This window comes from Pholcus phalangioides, unplaced genomic scaffold, assembly GCF_987345545.1.
Source record: "Pholcus phalangioides strain wild (caught in Gottingen) unplaced genomic scaffold, Ppha-v1.0 ptg000013l_1, whole genome shotgun sequence".
NCBI classification, from domain to species: domain Eukaryota; kingdom Metazoa; phylum Arthropoda; class Arachnida; order Araneae; family Pholcidae; genus Pholcus; species Pholcus phalangioides.
The window spans coordinates 8,347,338-8,364,615 of NW_028301606.1; the positions used below are offsets into that span (position 1 = coordinate 8,347,338).

Here is a 17,278-nt window from a genome sequence, read left to right on the forward strand (position 1 = left end):
TATTGATGAAAACTAAAGTTGTGCTTAAAGGAAACAGCTACAAGCACAATCTTTTTTCGTACAAGTATGCTTGAGCAAGAGAATTTTGCGCAAGCAGCTTGAACGAATTTCTATTATGCATGCAAGCAAAAGTGCTGGTGTGTACTCATATCAGCATAATCTGATACAGACTCTCTTTGAGGAGGAATTTTTACCTCCTATACCAATACAAATTTTTCGCTAACTCACTCCCTCCTGTACACACCAATGTGAATCGGTCTTCACACTTCAGTGAGCTCTGTGTTTTGATATTTCTGTTGGCATTTTTCTACCGTACACAAGGAAAAAGGCAGCCAGAGCAAGTACATAGTCTCGACACATTCCAAATAAAAAATTCTTATGCAAGTATATTCATATAGTGTACTGGCAAAAAGAAATAGTGCATGTTTGTGCAAAAACATTTAACTTGCATGCTTTTCAAATTTTCAGTTGCATGACGTGTAACCACCTTAAGTCATAACCTGCAGCTGTTTCTAAAAATACATAGACAAACAAGTCACTTCTATAATGAAAAATACAATTTTAATATAAAGATTCATTTTATATAGCAGAACTTGTATTCAAAAAGTTTATTTTGATGAGATTCTTGCTCTCTAAAGAGCTGCAATACATTTTCAAATAAACATTTCATATTTAAGAAGTAAATCTGAAATATTTTACTTGGCATTTGAGAAATATATGCAAAAACAAAATTTACTAGCATCACTTTTTTTTAATATTTTCAGGAGTTTTTTTCCCGTAAACTATCGGTTTAGGGAACAAATATAAGCTAATATATTTGCTTTTAAATTTAATCACATATCGTAAATCATATATCATCTGACTCTATTTTGATTTTTTTCACCTGCAATTTCACTGTCATCTAGCAAAAATGCCCAAAATAAGATACATTAATCAAAAAATGTACATATATTTATATATTAATTCTTATATAAAAATTATGAAGATTCTGTGTAAATCACACAAGTATATATAAATAAACTAGTATAAAAATTCATAATGTGGACGGATTCTATCACGTACAGCATGTAAGTTAAAGTAAATGTGATATGTTATGCATAATTACTGACCATTTTGGTAAATTTGATCAATTTTGCTAATTTATGAAATTTGCCTGAGATTATGTATAACTCTGAGCTCGCATTGGTAAATATAAATCGGCAATCAATTACTTAAATTTACCAGCCCAATCATTCTGCCCAAATTTCAGTCTAAGATGATTCAATTGGTGATGTTGATTGCTGATAAATGTGAGAAAACCCAATATTACAAGGCTGATAATTTATAAGTTTTTATCCTTATAACGCTTATTTTCATTCAATTTAGTTTTTTTTATGGCAAAATATGTGTCATGCACCCATCACGTACAGGAGAAACTGATAAATGGCTGAATTTAAGTGATATTTCTGCATAATTTATTCCATATTTATCATACTTACCAATTTCAATCAGGAATTAGGCGTAATCGGTAAAAGTGATATTGTTCTTGTGGCCTAATGTGATAAATGTAAGAAAATTTATCAAACTTACCAAGATGATTGCGTATAATTACAGATCTATCACATTTACCATATATATATAAAATAAAAATTAAGTTAAATGGCAACAATAACAAAATATATGACACTTTGTAGTAAAATATTGCAATAGATTAATACACATTGCAATGCATGGAATGTAAAAATACTTTTTCCTAGAAGCTCAAACTTTTTGTTTCACAATCACAATGGTGCATTCCTCAATATATGAGCTCTCACTTTTTATATGTAACACACGCAATATAAGAGTCACTGCATGAATATGAAAGACAAAAAGTTCTGGAAGACCTAAGTTCTAAAAACACATCACTTGCAAAAAAAAAGAAAAATGTTTCAAGCATCTATATTTTGCATTTTTTCTGCTGGTTCTTCTTCCTTAGAAAATAGGGCATTCTCATCATCTTCCTCTATTTCTTCCTCCTCATCCTCTTCTGGATACTTGGTGGTGGACTTTTCTTTCTTTGTTTTCTGTTTTTCCTCAACCTTTTGCTCGGGTTGTTGTTCTTCTTCTGGAGTGATTTCTTTATCTGGTGGACACTCTCTACATCTAGAAAAGTGAAATGATGTTTTTTCAATGAATAGTGATGAAAGCAGGTTCTATCATTATGAACATGAGACAAAACACCCTGTGAAATTCTGCTGTAAAGATATTTCAAGCTTGCATAACGATGGCATAAACGCATGCAGAGAAACAATACATTATACTGAAAAGGGAAGAAAAAAGAAAACACTAACTTGCTGATCAAGATGCCATACTTATTTTTCTTATATTAATAAATTCTGTTCTTTTAATTGTTGCTCATATAAATTTTGATACAATATATAATATAAATTAAATTAAATTTAAGCAAGTAGAATAACTGACAGTAAAATAATACAATAAGACCTCCGAAATCTGGACAAATCCATAATCCGAACACTTCGCTCAAATTTTTTTTTCAATAGATAACTTTTGATGTTTTTTCTTCACCAAAATTTTATTTGCGCCTTTTTTAATACATCAGTCATTTTATTTACTTTTTGTACCACTAAATGTCTGTGTTCACTATGATTTTCTTCTGGGAAACAATGATGGCAACTGTGAGTCAATGAATGCTGAAGTCAGAAAGCAGCTTTTTGATCAAAATATATAACTTTTCCTTCATTTTATTTCTCTGCACTGTACAGATTCTGGATTTGAGAGGTCCTACTGTACTATAAATTTCTAAATATTAATTTTTTTTGTAATTTTACAATTTATTTATAATGTAGTTATATAAAGATGTCCATGACATTACAAAAAAAATAATTTGCTTTTGATAATTTTTGTGCTTTCATGAAATTACCTGCTTTCATTCACCCCATAATTGATGCAAGTTGATCCAACACATTCACAACAGCCATCATGGAACCACCTGTAACTTGATGCACCCATGGACGAACAAGAACTTTTGCATTTATTCCATGACATGCATTGAGACATGAATGCAACTGTACAGTTAAGGACCATGGATTCGTCAATGGGTTCGACACCTGGCTTTGCTATTTTCATTCATAAAGATAAAAACATTTCAGGATCAATGCAACTAAATAATAGGCTACATTCATTATCAGAGAAGAAAATACTGTCTATTTCATTGGATGAAATGAACAGTAAACCTTTCAACCAGTAATAAATAAACCAGATTTAATACTCTGTTGATAAGAAAATTAGTGCAATCTCCTTAACTAAGAAGCTTAAGAGTATATAAAGTAAAAGCCACAGGTAGAAGGATTTTCCAAGATTATTATTAGTCAGCTATTTTACTGCAAATGCCTTTAAAAATTTACTGATTACTACTGTAGCTCAGAATCAACCAACATTTTTATCTAGTTACATAACAAGTTTCTAACCGTTTTGGTATAGTTTAGATATGTCTTAGACATCCATATTTTATGAGCATCTTCTTTTAGCTACCTTTTTGGGCATTTTGCCTGTCGTGACCTTTGTATTTGTATTAGTTTCAACTAGAAATGTAAATGGAGCATTTCGAAGTGAAATCCCAGCTCTTGTATCATTACGAAAAATTTATGTGCCTCTAAGACAAAATATGAAGTACAATAAAATAATATAAAATAACCTGACACTTTATCTTTGAGAAGAATCATGGTTGGTGGGAGGGGAATAGTTGTGGAAAAAATCATTTCAGTTATTTTTTAAGGAGCGGTACGATTCAATATACAAGTGCTTCGGATTATGAGCAAAATTCATGAAATGAATTATGCTAGTATAGGTGCCAATGCGCCTGATTTACTCGAAAGCCTTACAATTTTTCATCCTTATTGAAATCTTCTGGTCAGAAACCAGATTCTTCCAATTTTCTGTCTCTTTATGGGAAAATCCTCAAATTATGCTTTGCTTGAATGAAAAATCACTAAAGAAAATACTCTTTCGGTCCTTACAATTCTAGGTTAACAACTTTTTCTCAGGAAAAATATGGGCAATTAGGATTTCATGTATAGGTAATTGGCAATTGATACCAAAAGTAAGCAGAGTTGTCAATTATTACTAAAATCATCAATGGCGGGAAATGAAGCACTACTGCAAATCGCAGTGGGTTAAAATGAATTTTACGAAAAAAAATGTTTGGTATTGTAAATACGTGAGATACCATATTAAAATTTTTTTCATCATTTCCATGTACAAGTTGGAAAAATAATTTTAATCCTTGATTTTAGTGAAGAACAAAATATTTAAGTAGGCTTGAAAAAAAATTTTATAAAAAAAAAAATTGGGATGGCAAAAAATACAGGAATATCCCAGAAAAATGGATCATATAGTTTGCTATGCAATCTCTAAAAGTTCCTAGTTTCCCCCCTCTATTTGTATGACACATTTCTTCTGTGCAAAATATTTCATCATGTGATAAACTACAGATTTTTTCAGTCTCGAAATTTGCACCTATGTGATAACACACACACACACACAATCTATAAAAAAATTACTGCATTATGGTAAAACAAATTATTTTTCAATATAATAGCATTATAAAAATACAAACACAATAGGCTCAATGAGGTAGCTGAACATAATGAATTCTGCTTATTATTCTTTTTTTAAATTCTGTGATTTTCCTTTTATCTTGAAAAATTTAATTATATTTGGTGGCACATGTACACATTTTGCCTCAACTCCAGAATATTTATATTCATTGTTCGTAAGACAAACTTGTTGTTCAACTGTAATTTTCTGATCCACTGACTTTGTATTAAAAAGACTTAATTAATAAAACTCACCAACAACAAACTTAACTTCTTTATCCATAGATATGAAAGCAACTTGATTCGGAACCACATAAGTTGTCCATCGAAGAAGTCTGTCCTCATCTTCAGTCAGTACTGCGAACAGATCTGGAAATGGTTCCGCCAAATCTTCCACATGAGATTTCTGGCTCAGGAAGCTGTCTGATTCATTTGACTTTGGACACATTTCTGAAACAAATTGATAATACTTCTATTAATCAGTATAAATCCAACTTTAACCTCAACCAAAATAAACTGCAGTGAATATAAGTCTTTTTTTCCACATGGTTAATAGAAACGCAGTGGAATACTCGTACAATTGTGGTACCTACCAAAACGTACCAATTTTCTTAACCTTTTCATCACTAAACACCCCCCCCCCTTCCTCCTGTAAAATGTCACATCTTTTATTAATGAAGTAGGTTTTCTTCTAATTTTCAGTGGTTGCAAAGTAGAGGGAGATAACTCCATTAGAAGAGTTCTATTGAGACACAAACTTTACAAAATATCTGTCAAATATTGCCAATGCTACAATAAAAGGCTTTTATAGAGATATCTTGTCAATGCCGCTTACAGGGTTAACCAATACCATTCTCCCCAGCCCACGTATCAACAGTAATTGATAAATTGATTAACTAAATTAATCATCATCACTATTATCAACCCTCTATAACTGATTGACTAGTCATTCTTACAAAGAAAATGAATACACTATATGAATACAATAAAAACAACATATTATGCCAGCCACATAAGTCAGTTAGCTTCAATTTTTCAGGAGAAGCAAAACACACGCACATTACTGTAACTGCTGGTGCACACAAATTTTTCAAGTTTAGTGACACATTTCACTATGATCATCCATGTCGGGGTGCAGTGATCAGCATTTTGTCGGGTTGAAGCAATACAAAGTCTACTTTTCATGGACACAAAAACCTTATTACCGAAAAAATTTAAATACAAGGTTTCCACACTAGGCCACTGATGTATTATAAGCTAGTTCACCCTGTGACCGTGATGCTACTCATTATGCATGACAGTGCTGTGTGTCTATATGTTCAATAAATATTGTAATTAATGATTTCAAGCCCATATATTACACTACTGCCACTTAACTGTACACGCACCCGATGCACATTTCTCTGAGTAAAAATAAAAAGGTACAGAAAACAAAGACAAAAGTAAAACTAAACGTTACTCTAATAGAATGTGTAATTCATAAACACAGCACGTACCTACACACGAGCAACACTCTGTGTATAAATAATCCAGGCAGTAAAAACAGTCCTTGCTGCATGAGGTGTTTTTAGCATCGCATTTACAAGACTGAGTCAACATGCATTTACTTACAATAGAAGCACACACTGCTTCATTACATGAGCTCCCAAACATCATTGGCAAAGTAAAGATGGACAATATCAGAACCGCCACACACATAACCAACGAGAACATACTATTCTGTAAATAAAAAATATATTTATTTATTGTGGGGTAAAAAAAAACTAATTTCTTTTCATAAAGATGCATATTTAAATAAATGGTAAATTAAATCTCAGTTTGATGCAATTAGTATGGAACACTGATTTTAATTCTGAAAAATTTACGTTGTACTTAGACCTCAATCTAGTAATTAAGTGTATAAAAATTTTTGTATCACTTCCAATTTTTTCCAGTCACAGTGCTGACCTGGTGTCTGGGATTTGTCCGGCCATGAAAAAAATGTGAATTAAATTTATGTACCACAGAAATCTCGCCGTACTCTAATTCACCTGGGTCCCGGAACCCAGGTTATTGGTAAAAATCTGGGTAGTTTTTTAGTAAAAGTGGGTCTTGAAAAAAAATTAAAGTATGGTTATTCCCCCCCCCCCATTATTCACTGGTATCCCTATGAATCAAGTATCGAGTAAATAATTCATTTCTAAAAACATGTTCAATCCAAAGGTTAATTGAAAAAAATAATAATTTATCAGCTCATATAACTAGGTTCTTTTAATTTCATTGTCTATTACTGGAGAATTTGAATCAAATATTATGTGCCCTTTTTCTGAAATTCTGGGTATTTGACATGCTACAGCACATCAGCGGCATGTCTGGTTATTATGTTTTAAAATTTTCTACAATAGAAACACTAGAGCATCGCCAAACTCTATCAAGGGCATTGTGCCAAGCTAAGGATGTTGCATGCCAACATAATGATTAGCAAGAATCAGACTGAAACCAACCATTCTCATATAACTGGTCATGAGAGCGTCATAAGTATATGACCGTTAGGAATAGGTGAACATTGGTATGTCTGGCCTGTACCAGGAAGGGGCATTTATTTCAAGAGCTTATGCTTTTTCTATCCAAAGTTATGGAGGGGAGGGTGCCAAAATCAATACTGGCCTTGGGTGACACAGCATAGGTATTGGAACCTGGGGACTGAGTCTTCCCTAATTAATGAATATGCAATGCAATACCCCCTTCCAGAATTTTATTTTTTATACTGAGAATATTTATTTATAATATTATTGTTGGTTTCTGCTTTTGTTATGCTTTCTATGATGGTAATTTTTTTTTTTTTGGCGACCGTAGCGTCTGTTTGACTTTGGTGACTTTCGTTCGGACTGTTGGATGTGTTTGGTGCCGAAAAAAGTCGCCAAATTCTGGATTACACGCCATCTGTTCCCATTATCTATTAGCAGCTGAAAATGTCTACTTCAGCTTCATTCGCAGTTGAAGATATCTGTCACTGCTTCATTCGCAGCTGAAAATGTGTGCCTTAGCTCAGGCACGGATTTGAGGGGGCGGTAGATACGACCACCCCTCCCAAGAGCCAAATAAAATGGGAAAATTTGTCTGTCCCGTAAAGTATGGAACGATCAAATGAGCATATACAATACGCCCCTCTCGTCACATCATCCTGTATCCGCGCCTACACACAGAAGGGGGAGGGGCTCCAGTAATTTTACACTCAATTGACATAAATCACGAGGCTTTATTAAGTGGGAGGCTCCCAATATACTGTTTTGCCCAAGAGCCCACAATGATTTTACATGCCCACGGGTATAAAGAAATTTGACAATAAAAACAAAACAGTTCATTATGACTGGATTAAAAACTCTAAATCAAAATTATACTCAATGAAAGAAATTACCTTCATGTTTTTTTTCCTCTTGAAATATCTCGGTGTGCCACAGCGAAAAAACTCACTCCGAAAAGTATCTTGGTTGTAGTCAATAACCGTGTTGACATTCGCAGCTAAATATGAAATTTTTTTAAATGCCTGCGGCGAAGTTTGACAAAAATTTCTGATGAGACAGAAAAAAAAAAAATTTCGGAAAGAAAAAATGAAATTCGTTCAAGTAATTCAAAATATTTTCAAAATCAAACATTTTTATAATAACTATTATTAGAATTAACAAAAAGTATTTTTTTTTCCATCTTGAAGAGAAATGAAAATATTGATTGTGTGTTTGTTAAAAAGAAACCATAACCGTGTTTCTGAGTGATTTCCCACCTCCTCCCGAAACTCCCCGCCCTTACCTTCGTGTGCAATTAAATTTCGCGGGTAAAATATTTGATGAGTTTGGAGAAGACGTGTTATCGCGGCGTGCGTTCTTTTTAGTATTATCCTAGGGAAAAGGGTTTCTATTTTGTTATCTTAAATCCAACATTCGTTGCATGTAACTTGTGTTAAACGTCTTTATAGGTATGTGGAATCTATTTACTGTAATTTAATTTTAATTAAATATTTGTTGCACGTTCTTTTCGTAAATGCCTCTCATTCACTTACAAATAAAATTGGATTTTCATTTCATTTTATCCACGTTATAGTGCATAGTTAATGAATTATATGTATTTGAAGTGTGGGGCTTGTAATTATGCGTCAAAAAATATGTATAATGTTTATTATGGGAACCACGTGCATGAGTTATTGTGAACTTTGTAGCACTCGCAAAGAAATTGCTCAATATTAACGATGGTAATTTTCACGCCCGAGTGCCAATATTGTTTTCTCAGCTGTATTTGTAGTCCCGTTTTTAGTGATTGAGTAGTTAACCAAGTTATCAAGTGCTCTAAAATCTGCCCCTGTAAGTAATCAAGTAATGAGCATTCAATGAATAAGATACCCCTGGTGCATGTACATAGTGCCTACATAAAAAAAAAAAAAAAATTGACTGGGCACACACTATATTCTACTTCTCAACTAAATCCGCGTAAACAGACCTTAACATAGGCATATACATTCTAAAACACTTGACAACTTAAAATTCAGTTGAATACTTAGGGGCTGTTCAAGTATCACGTAAGTAAATTTTTAGTCATTTTTGGCCCCCCAGTGTCAGCAAAATTTCGTCATCAGCTCTGCCCCTCTGAATCCTAACTCATATTTTCATAAAGTGTGGTTGATGACATAAGCATTATCCAAATCTCCCCCCCCCCCCCCCCGTCATCATAAGTCAGCAAATCAAAAACCTCCTTCCCCCATCGATGATGACGTAATACTTGAACGCCCCCTTAATCATTGTACATATGCATTTAGTCATCTTAAATATCAAGTAGCATGCATTAGGTAGGCACTATTGCTTACTTGATGCATGCACCAGCGGACGAGAAACTCATAATACGTGGTTCTATAGACTATTGGAATATTTATTATTTAACATAGAAACATTTTTCTAAATCCTTGGCTACTCAAAATTTAGTTGGCTGCTAAATTACTTTAGCCATGTAAATGGGTCTTTAGTGATCCCTTTCCGTGTTAGATGTGCTAACAAAAATTCTACAAATTTATATGTCGCTCTTAGATCCCAATTTAGTTCTCTGGTATAAAAAAAAAAACCTTGATAACGATATTAATTTTTCTTGTCGACCTAGTGCTTGGGATTTTTGAAGTCCTAGTGTATGTCCCCATAGCTGCAGGTTATGTAATGTCTGCGATGAGCCCTTGGCTGACTGAAATGCTGAGAAAATTCCCATCATAGTATTTCTTAGAGTTCTGAAATTTTTCCAGAGATTGTTCTGGTACATACTTCAGTTTTCTGTATATACCACTTTGGGATCTATCTATTTAAAATCTTGTTTCTGAATGGTATTTTTATCTTGTTCATTATGTTCTCAGTCTTTTTTGGTACCGTGAAATGGGATGAATAGGAACGAAACTTTGTAAAAGCGTAACAAACATTCCTCTATAATCACATAATTTTCTGTTATATTAACCAACTGAAAACAAATTCGGATCCAAAAATTGTATTGTGAATATAAGGGGGAAGATATGTGTTTTGCAAAGTTTGTTCCTATTCACTGTTTTATGGCACTTGTTTTCAGAATTGTTTGTTTCACTGATTTCCTATTTAGTTAACAGATTCTGTACGTTTTTCATTATCAGCATAGTTGTATATTCCGCTGCTAACATATGCCATCAAGCGAATGGCAGTGGGTGTGTCAGCAAAAGAAAAGAAGCCGGTGAAAAGAAAATTATTCTGTAGTAAAAGTCCGAAGAATAACAAAGGTATTCTTGCATATTTAACTATTAATATTTTTATAGTATTTCTTATTCTTGATGAATTTGTATAATTTCCTTTATTAATGTTTTTCTCTCTCTATTATTGTCATTTCACTTGATTGGACTACCGAAACCATAATTTTTTTAAAATATATTTTCATTTATATTATACCGAATGGATTTATTGATTTCTACAAACAGAACCTGCATTTTAAAGTTCTAACCATAGGAAACTGATTTCAGTTCTATTATTCATTAGGCTACTAGCGGAGGCACTGACATGAAAGCATTGGGGGGGGGGTGCTCAAAGTTGCTGGGCATCCTGTACATATGGGACTCAATCGCGTAAGTATGAGAGGAAGGGTGCATTGCATTGTAAAGTTGTTTTTGTCTGAATTATTGAGGGGCTTAAATGTCCTCAGCCCCTAGGTTCCGGTGCTATGGCTATTAGCTATAATACTCTGTGCTGCCCGGGTTTTCTCTTATACTGGAAGCATAGAAGAAATGATAAACCATTGTAAAAGAATAAACATGTCTGAGACACATTGTTAGGGAACCAGGGTGACCAAAGTAAACATTGTGAAAATTTTTGCTCAACAGTTTTTCACCCATTTTAAGCATTTACCCTGCTTTGATAAACTTTTAAAGTAGCCTATTGTTCAAGTTTTGTCCTTTTTCATGTATAATGTGGCGACAATCTGTCTAAAATTGTAGACTTATGTAGAGAACATATACACAGATGAACAGAAAACAGATTTTATATAAATTTTATTCTTAGTATTGATTGATCACTCTATTAACACTAGAACCGCGAACTGGGTCAAAAAAACGGGAATTTATTTTTGGTTTCTGGGTTTTTCCTTACGCTTATTCAATGTTGTTTAATTGCGTATTCATAATGGAAAATTATATTTGTTCATGAATATATAATGGGCTTCAAAATTAGCTAAAAAATGATGTAATTTAGTAAAAATAAAATTTAGTACACATTATTTACTATATTCAGTCCAAAAACATTTTTCAGTAATCTTATAATAGGACAAAGATGTAAAATAAGCGTGTCAAATTGCATATGAGAAAGTCTATAATATTATTCTGTCAAATAAGTATTGATTTCTTACTGATAAGTGGTATTTATGATGAGCAGTTGAGCAATTTTTTTTTTATTATTATTCTTGCACATTCATCGCATGTTGAAGTTGCACATCCCATGCAAAAATGAACAGTTTTGTTTCCACATTTTTATGTTAACTGACACATCAGATCGTTTATTTTTATTTATTACTATTATTATTTTAATCGCTCACGAACAGTTACATGATCAAGAGCACACGAACGTTTACTTTTGCGCAAGGGCAACGTATGATGAATGCAGTTCTTCAATAAGATTTTAAAGGAACTGCTTTCCAAAAACTAATTCTGGCCTTGTGTACTGCTCAATACAAAATACAGGAATATTTTTATAGTGAGGTCCAGGATGTTGTAGAAAACGTCTGTGATATATGCCACCTTCACCGAACATTTTCTGGGCATTTGATCGCTATAACTACGATCGTTACGCTTTGCTGAATTGTAGTGTGAAATAGTTTCTGTGTGTGTGGAAGCTTTTTGGGGCTACTACTGCCAATATCGACTGCCAGATGAAGCATGCTGAGTAATGAAAAACTTATATAGTTCTTTCCTTGATAAATTGTAATTGTGGCATCATTGTTCTATACAACTGTAGTTTCACTATCTTTATTGCATCAGATAATATTTCTCTTCGATTTCGTCTCACCGTCCCTACTAAGCTCGTATTTTTTGGCTTTTAGCATTTGAGCCAGCTTCAGTGTACTAAAAAAGGTGTCGGTTGAGGAATTTCTGCCCTTGTTCTCAAATGACTTGATCAGTTTCATCACTATGTGCTCTGAAAGAGAGAGATTCGTTGGACGCTGATACTTCCCAAGATTTGGAAATTCATTCAAAACCTACTTGGTGCAGGCCAGAATTTTATTATTTTTCTGTGACATCGTTTGCCTACAGAAATGTCAACTACAGATTTTATCTAGAGTTTACTGCCCCAAAATCTTTACTGAGTCTCATCAGAATTCCAGGTATTCAAGTTTACAAAGGAAAAAAAATATTTAGCTCTACTTGCCATTCCTCCATTGAAAAAAGAATCTGCTCTGACAATGAATTGGCCTTGACCTTGAAAGACCTTTATTCTTCACTATCTTCATTTACAAATACTTTTTAGAAAGGGTAACCACTTCCAAGAAAATTATACACTCTTTTTCCTATAGAATAGTACGTTGGGTCAAAATGACTCAAACCGCGGTTCTAGGTATAAGTGCTTATAGCTCTTTAACACGAAATGGGACGATAATAAAATTTTCGTGAATTAACATTTATATGATATCATGAAAAGTCACGAAATTTGTTTAACATCTGCCAGTAAGTTTTCAAGATAAATGAAAACAAAGTTTGATTTGGGTCAAATTGACCCATTCCGTGGTTCTAGTGTTAAAAGTAATGCAATAAATTCTGGGGTATTTAATGGTTATTTCCAGTCACATTCCCGTTTTAACAAAATACCTATACTGAAATCCCAAATAAATAAACAACCATTAGAGTTGAATACAAAAACATTTGTAATTAGTATATTGTTGAATTAGTATAATTTATAAGTTAAGGCAAAATAGTTTATGCATTTAAACAAATACAATTTAAATTTTTGAATATTGAAATTAAACAAAGCAAAATTGACAGTACAGTATAATCTCTTATCCACAGCATGATTGGAACAGAGGATCATCCAGATTAGGGAATCGTGATAGGGACTTCAGACTATTTGAATTATCTTCTCTCCTCGTCAGGTTTTTCCTAATTCCAGTTCTAATAGCTCAATAATTCTTGAGTGATTGAAACCGTCCGAAATCTATAATGTTTTTTCTAATACATTGAATCAATTGAGCATAGTGAAATATTGTGTTTAATTAATAAATATCTAAAAATTATAGGCACATGGGTGGAGATACGGGGTCTTAGTGTCGAAGGTGGAATTGACTAATCTAATGTATGTGTGTATATATGAATTGACATCTCATCGTAACCCCCAGACTTTCAAGTTCATCTCTGCCTGTGATTAGGCAAATAAATCACTGTTGAAAACCAGGAGAATTCTATTTTATGTAATAAATAGGGATATAAAATAAAGTTGCACAACAAATTATGAAAGTAAGCTTAATAAAGTGGCATAAAAAAACCAATTTCAGCATCAAATATTCATCTAAAAAATGTTTTTCAGTATTATTTCAAGTATATCAACTTATTTTGCCATGTGGCGGTAGTTGAGATCATGTGCTGTCATTATGAGGATAAGATGAGCTATCACAAAGAACAAACCCATCATAAATTGATATCTCGCACTCTGCTCTGGTGTTAAACTCTGGCGAGAAGACTTTTCAAACGAATTCTAAAAATCAGCATCATAGCCTCTTTTTAAGTAACCAAGCAAATTATCTCCATAGATTCCTGAAGATTGAAAAAATAGCTGCCTTCAGATTGCAGGAAAATTCATATTGTTTGCTAGTTATTCCTTTGTTATACATAAGCTGGTTATGTCGTTGGTTATACATACCAGCGCTGAAATCCAAACATATCCCTTAAATTTGTCCAGCTATCCAGGGCTGTCTTATGAGCATCATGGGCCCCCAGGGTAAGTGGTTTTTTCTGAGGCCCTACCAGGTAAATTCTAGAAAATTTCAATCAAATCTCATTTTTGTGAGGCCCCTCTTCTCTTGAGGTGCTCAGGTGGGCCCATGCATTAAGACAGCACTGCAGCTATCCTCTGCTTTTGCCATTAAAAACTTGCCATCTCCCAGTTTTTATTGAAGATCACAGCTTTTTCCAACAAAACAGAATGATAGATTGGAATTTCTTAGGCACACGTTGCTGTCTGAACCAAACAAACTGCATTAAAATAATCAAATCTGGCTTTGTTCTAAAATATTACCAGTAGCTTTTATGCTTGACGCTACATTGTTTTGGCAAATTTTATTTTCTTTAAAATTCTTAAATGTTTGTATGCATGAAAAAGTCCCCCATGTTCTCTTTACAGTGTTAATTAGCACTAGAAGCTTTCCAGATGCAGAAAGCCAGTCTCCTAAGCCTTCCAATTCTGCAGCTGGGAAGGAACAGACAGTGAGTGAGACGTCAAAAAGAACAACACCTTTATCAGAACGACAACAGTTAGTATTACTCCGTAAACTGACTGCCAATTCTGAATCTGAAACTCCTAAACAAGGTGAGCTTTTTTTTAATGCACATAATTTAACTGATTTGGTTGCATGCAAAATGTGTGTTTTAATATTGTAATTAACCTTAAAATGCTACTTATCCTCTATATGTACATTCAAATTCTGTGCTTAACAGATATGAGATTTCGCACTGCTGAAGGATCCAAAAAATGTATTTTATTTTCCAACATAGCATCTTGATAACTCAGTAGTTACCAACCTTTATCTTGTGATTGTGTATTGGATGTTTCATAAAAACCCATTCAAAATATCAAAATTATTCATCACAACTGAGATTGCATTCAAGTGAACATGTATGCATTTGTTTCAATTTCTAAAGTTTCCATGTGTGTATGAAGAAATGTAGTGGGTTTACTTCTCTTTAAATCTTTTTTTTAATTGCAAAAAACACACATTACACAAATACTAGACAATAACAAACAAAAAAGGAATACAAAAGAAAAAAAAAATGCATATAGCAAATGTACATTATGAGGCCCCAAGGGACACTAATATAAAATTTGTTGAATTTTTACGTGATAAATGTTTTTTTTTTCAATACAGTAAAACCTAGGACGTTTGCCTTTGCAATGTCTCTTTTGATTGTCTTAATTTTCCATGGGTTGGAGAACCTCATTTTTTTTTTTTGCAATGTAATCATGATTTTGTGTACTTGGAATTGTATTCAGTCAGAGGGAGCATTGTTTGCCAGTTAAACATTGCCCGTGGAGATAGACCTGAGTTGTGCTCGTTTTGAAAGAGAGTTAAACATTATATCATTGTTATGCTAGAGCCGCACATACACTCACACAAAACACTTTCCGACATGCATAAATTCATAAGAAATTCCCCCAAGGAATGTTTATACAAGGTGCATGTACAATTTGGTGGTAGTAATACATCATCCGACAATCACTACTACTTTAACTTGTTTGAAGTGCCCAAGTTTTCTTGTCCAATTAGCTCTTTTTTTCATGCTGGTTATTTTCTTGGGAGTTCAAGAATGCAAGGCACGATGCACGTGGTTCGATAAATCAAAATATTTAGGCACAAACCAAATGTTTTTTTTTCTACAAAAGCTATATTCAAAATAAGTTTTTTAATTTTTCCATTTTTTTTAATTTCTCTGGGACTTACACATTAGAGACATTGACATAAGTTAAAAATTTTGTGTTTTCACTCGCAAAATTAGTAACCATTCAAATAAAATGAAAATATATGTATACATGGTGAAAACTTGAGTCCCTTTTTTCCTTGGCCACAAATTACTGTCTAACCGTTGATCCTAGAGATATAAATCCAGTTAAAAAAGTATCCATATAACTCTTAGACCTCATATTAGTCATTCATATTGCAAGGAGTTGTACAGTTATAAGAACATAAATTAATTGTAATCCTAATTTGGTCATCCTATTCTAAAAACCCAATCAAAGTTTTTGCTCTTGCTCCTGAGGCCAAAAGAGAAATCTGTTTCTAAGTGCAATATTCGCTGAGATATATGAATTTCGAGAAAACACTGAAAAGAAGGGAAAGAACAGCATTATGAACTTGGCCCTTAATTTATGCGGTTCTTTCCCTAATTTTCAACAATTTTTGAATTCAAATATATCAGAATATTGCACTTAGAAACATGGATTTTTTTTGCCTTCATCAGGAGAAATTTCAACAACTTTTTTGATTGGGTTTTTTAGGACAGGATGACCAACTAAAACTGCAATTTTTTATTCAATAACTAAACAACCCCTTACTATATGAATGATGTATCTGAGATCCACAAGTTATTTGGGTACTTTTTCTAACTGTAAGTATGGCTCTGGGATCAAGGGTTCCCCTGTAGTTTGCAGCTAAGGGACTGGAGTGTCTGCCAGTTCTTTTTTGCCATCTGAGATTTGCCAATCCCTTATGTGTAAAATATAGACCTAAAATACAGCACTTTAAGATGTTTTCATGACATTAAATAGTTTAACAGGCAAGTGCTAAAATTCAAATTATTGAGTTTTCAAATCTTATTTTATGATTGTCAAAAGGCAGTGGCTCTCAAACTTTTATCATTTATGGCTCCCTCCCTTTCTGGATTCATGATTCATCTTTGGCTCTTCTTTTTTCGGGGGAGGAGCTAAATCACCCAGTGTAGTGGTGAAGTGAGGAGATAGTCTAATGTGCACTCCTTCATATGCCACACTGATACATTTTTTTAGTGAACCCCCACCCCACCCTTATTTGTTAACCTATAATGCTTAGTTCCAGAACCAGCTGCATTGTTGATGTTGGGTATTATCAGAAAATCCATGATTCACCTGCTCTCCCCATTATGACCAGACAGGTGCATTTACCACTTCCCACCTATGTATGTTTGTGGAGGAGGGTGAATTACCCTCAACCGCTGTTATTCCTTTCATCAGATTTGGGAAAAATGTATATAAAAATATAAAGCTGTATGCAGGGAAAATTAAAATACGTCATGAATTTAATGAATGATTCAACTTACAGCTACTGCAACTAATTAAATAATTTTTGACTAGTTTTTAGGACTAAATATAAAATATAATCTGGTCATATAAAAACTAACCGTTTTTACATTAATTGCTGTTAACTGATTTTTTTAACTTTTGAGTTTTTCGAATTAAATTCCTGTCACGGAGAGGAAGAATACGCTTGTTTGTTCGTATTGGAAT

General features: G+C 33.3%; 2 protein-coding genes across 2 annotated transcripts in view; one reads left to right on the forward strand and one right to left on the reverse strand.

The window, feature by feature from the left end:
* Window positions 1-541: 541 nt before the first annotated feature.
* On the reverse strand, window positions 542-8,127 carry LOC149078549 (twisted gastrulation protein homolog 1-A-like). Its single transcript, XM_089240665.1, has 5 exons — window positions 7,975-8,127; window positions 6,074-6,296; window positions 4,833-5,027; window positions 2,903-3,098; window positions 542-2,124 (listed from the first exon to the last, which is right to left on the reverse strand). The coding sequence occupies exons 1-5, from the start codon at window positions 7,978-7,980 to the stop codon at window positions 1,911-1,913; spliced, it is 834 nt and encodes a 277-aa protein (XP_089096791.1). The 5' UTR covers window positions 7,981-8,127; the 3' UTR covers window positions 542-1,910.
* A 198-nt stretch (window positions 8,128-8,325) lies between these two features.
* Window positions 8,326-17,278, forward strand: part of LOC149078550 (uncharacterized) — a 29,887-nt gene continuing 20,934 nt past the window's right edge. The window contains exons 1-3 of the mRNA XM_089240666.1: window positions 8,326-8,529; window positions 10,210-10,332; window positions 14,426-14,611. Coding sequence (XP_089096792.1) covers window positions 10,251-10,332; window positions 14,426-14,611 — 268 coding nt within the window. The 5' untranslated portion in view covers window positions 8,326-8,529; window positions 10,210-10,250. The remainder of the gene's footprint in view (window positions 8,530-10,209; window positions 10,333-14,425; window positions 14,612-17,278) is intronic.

Coding starts and splice junctions, on each gene's coding strand:
- LOC149078549 (XM_089240665.1), bottom strand. Junction 5,028..6,073: donor AGAGTGTTGCTCGTGTGTAG/GTACGTGCTGTG, acceptor AATTTGTTTCAG/AAATGTGTCCAAAGTCAAAT. Junction 2,125..2,902: donor TATGGGGTGAATGAAAGCAG/GTAATTTCATGA, acceptor TCACTTTTCTAG/ATGTAGAGAGTGTCCACCAG.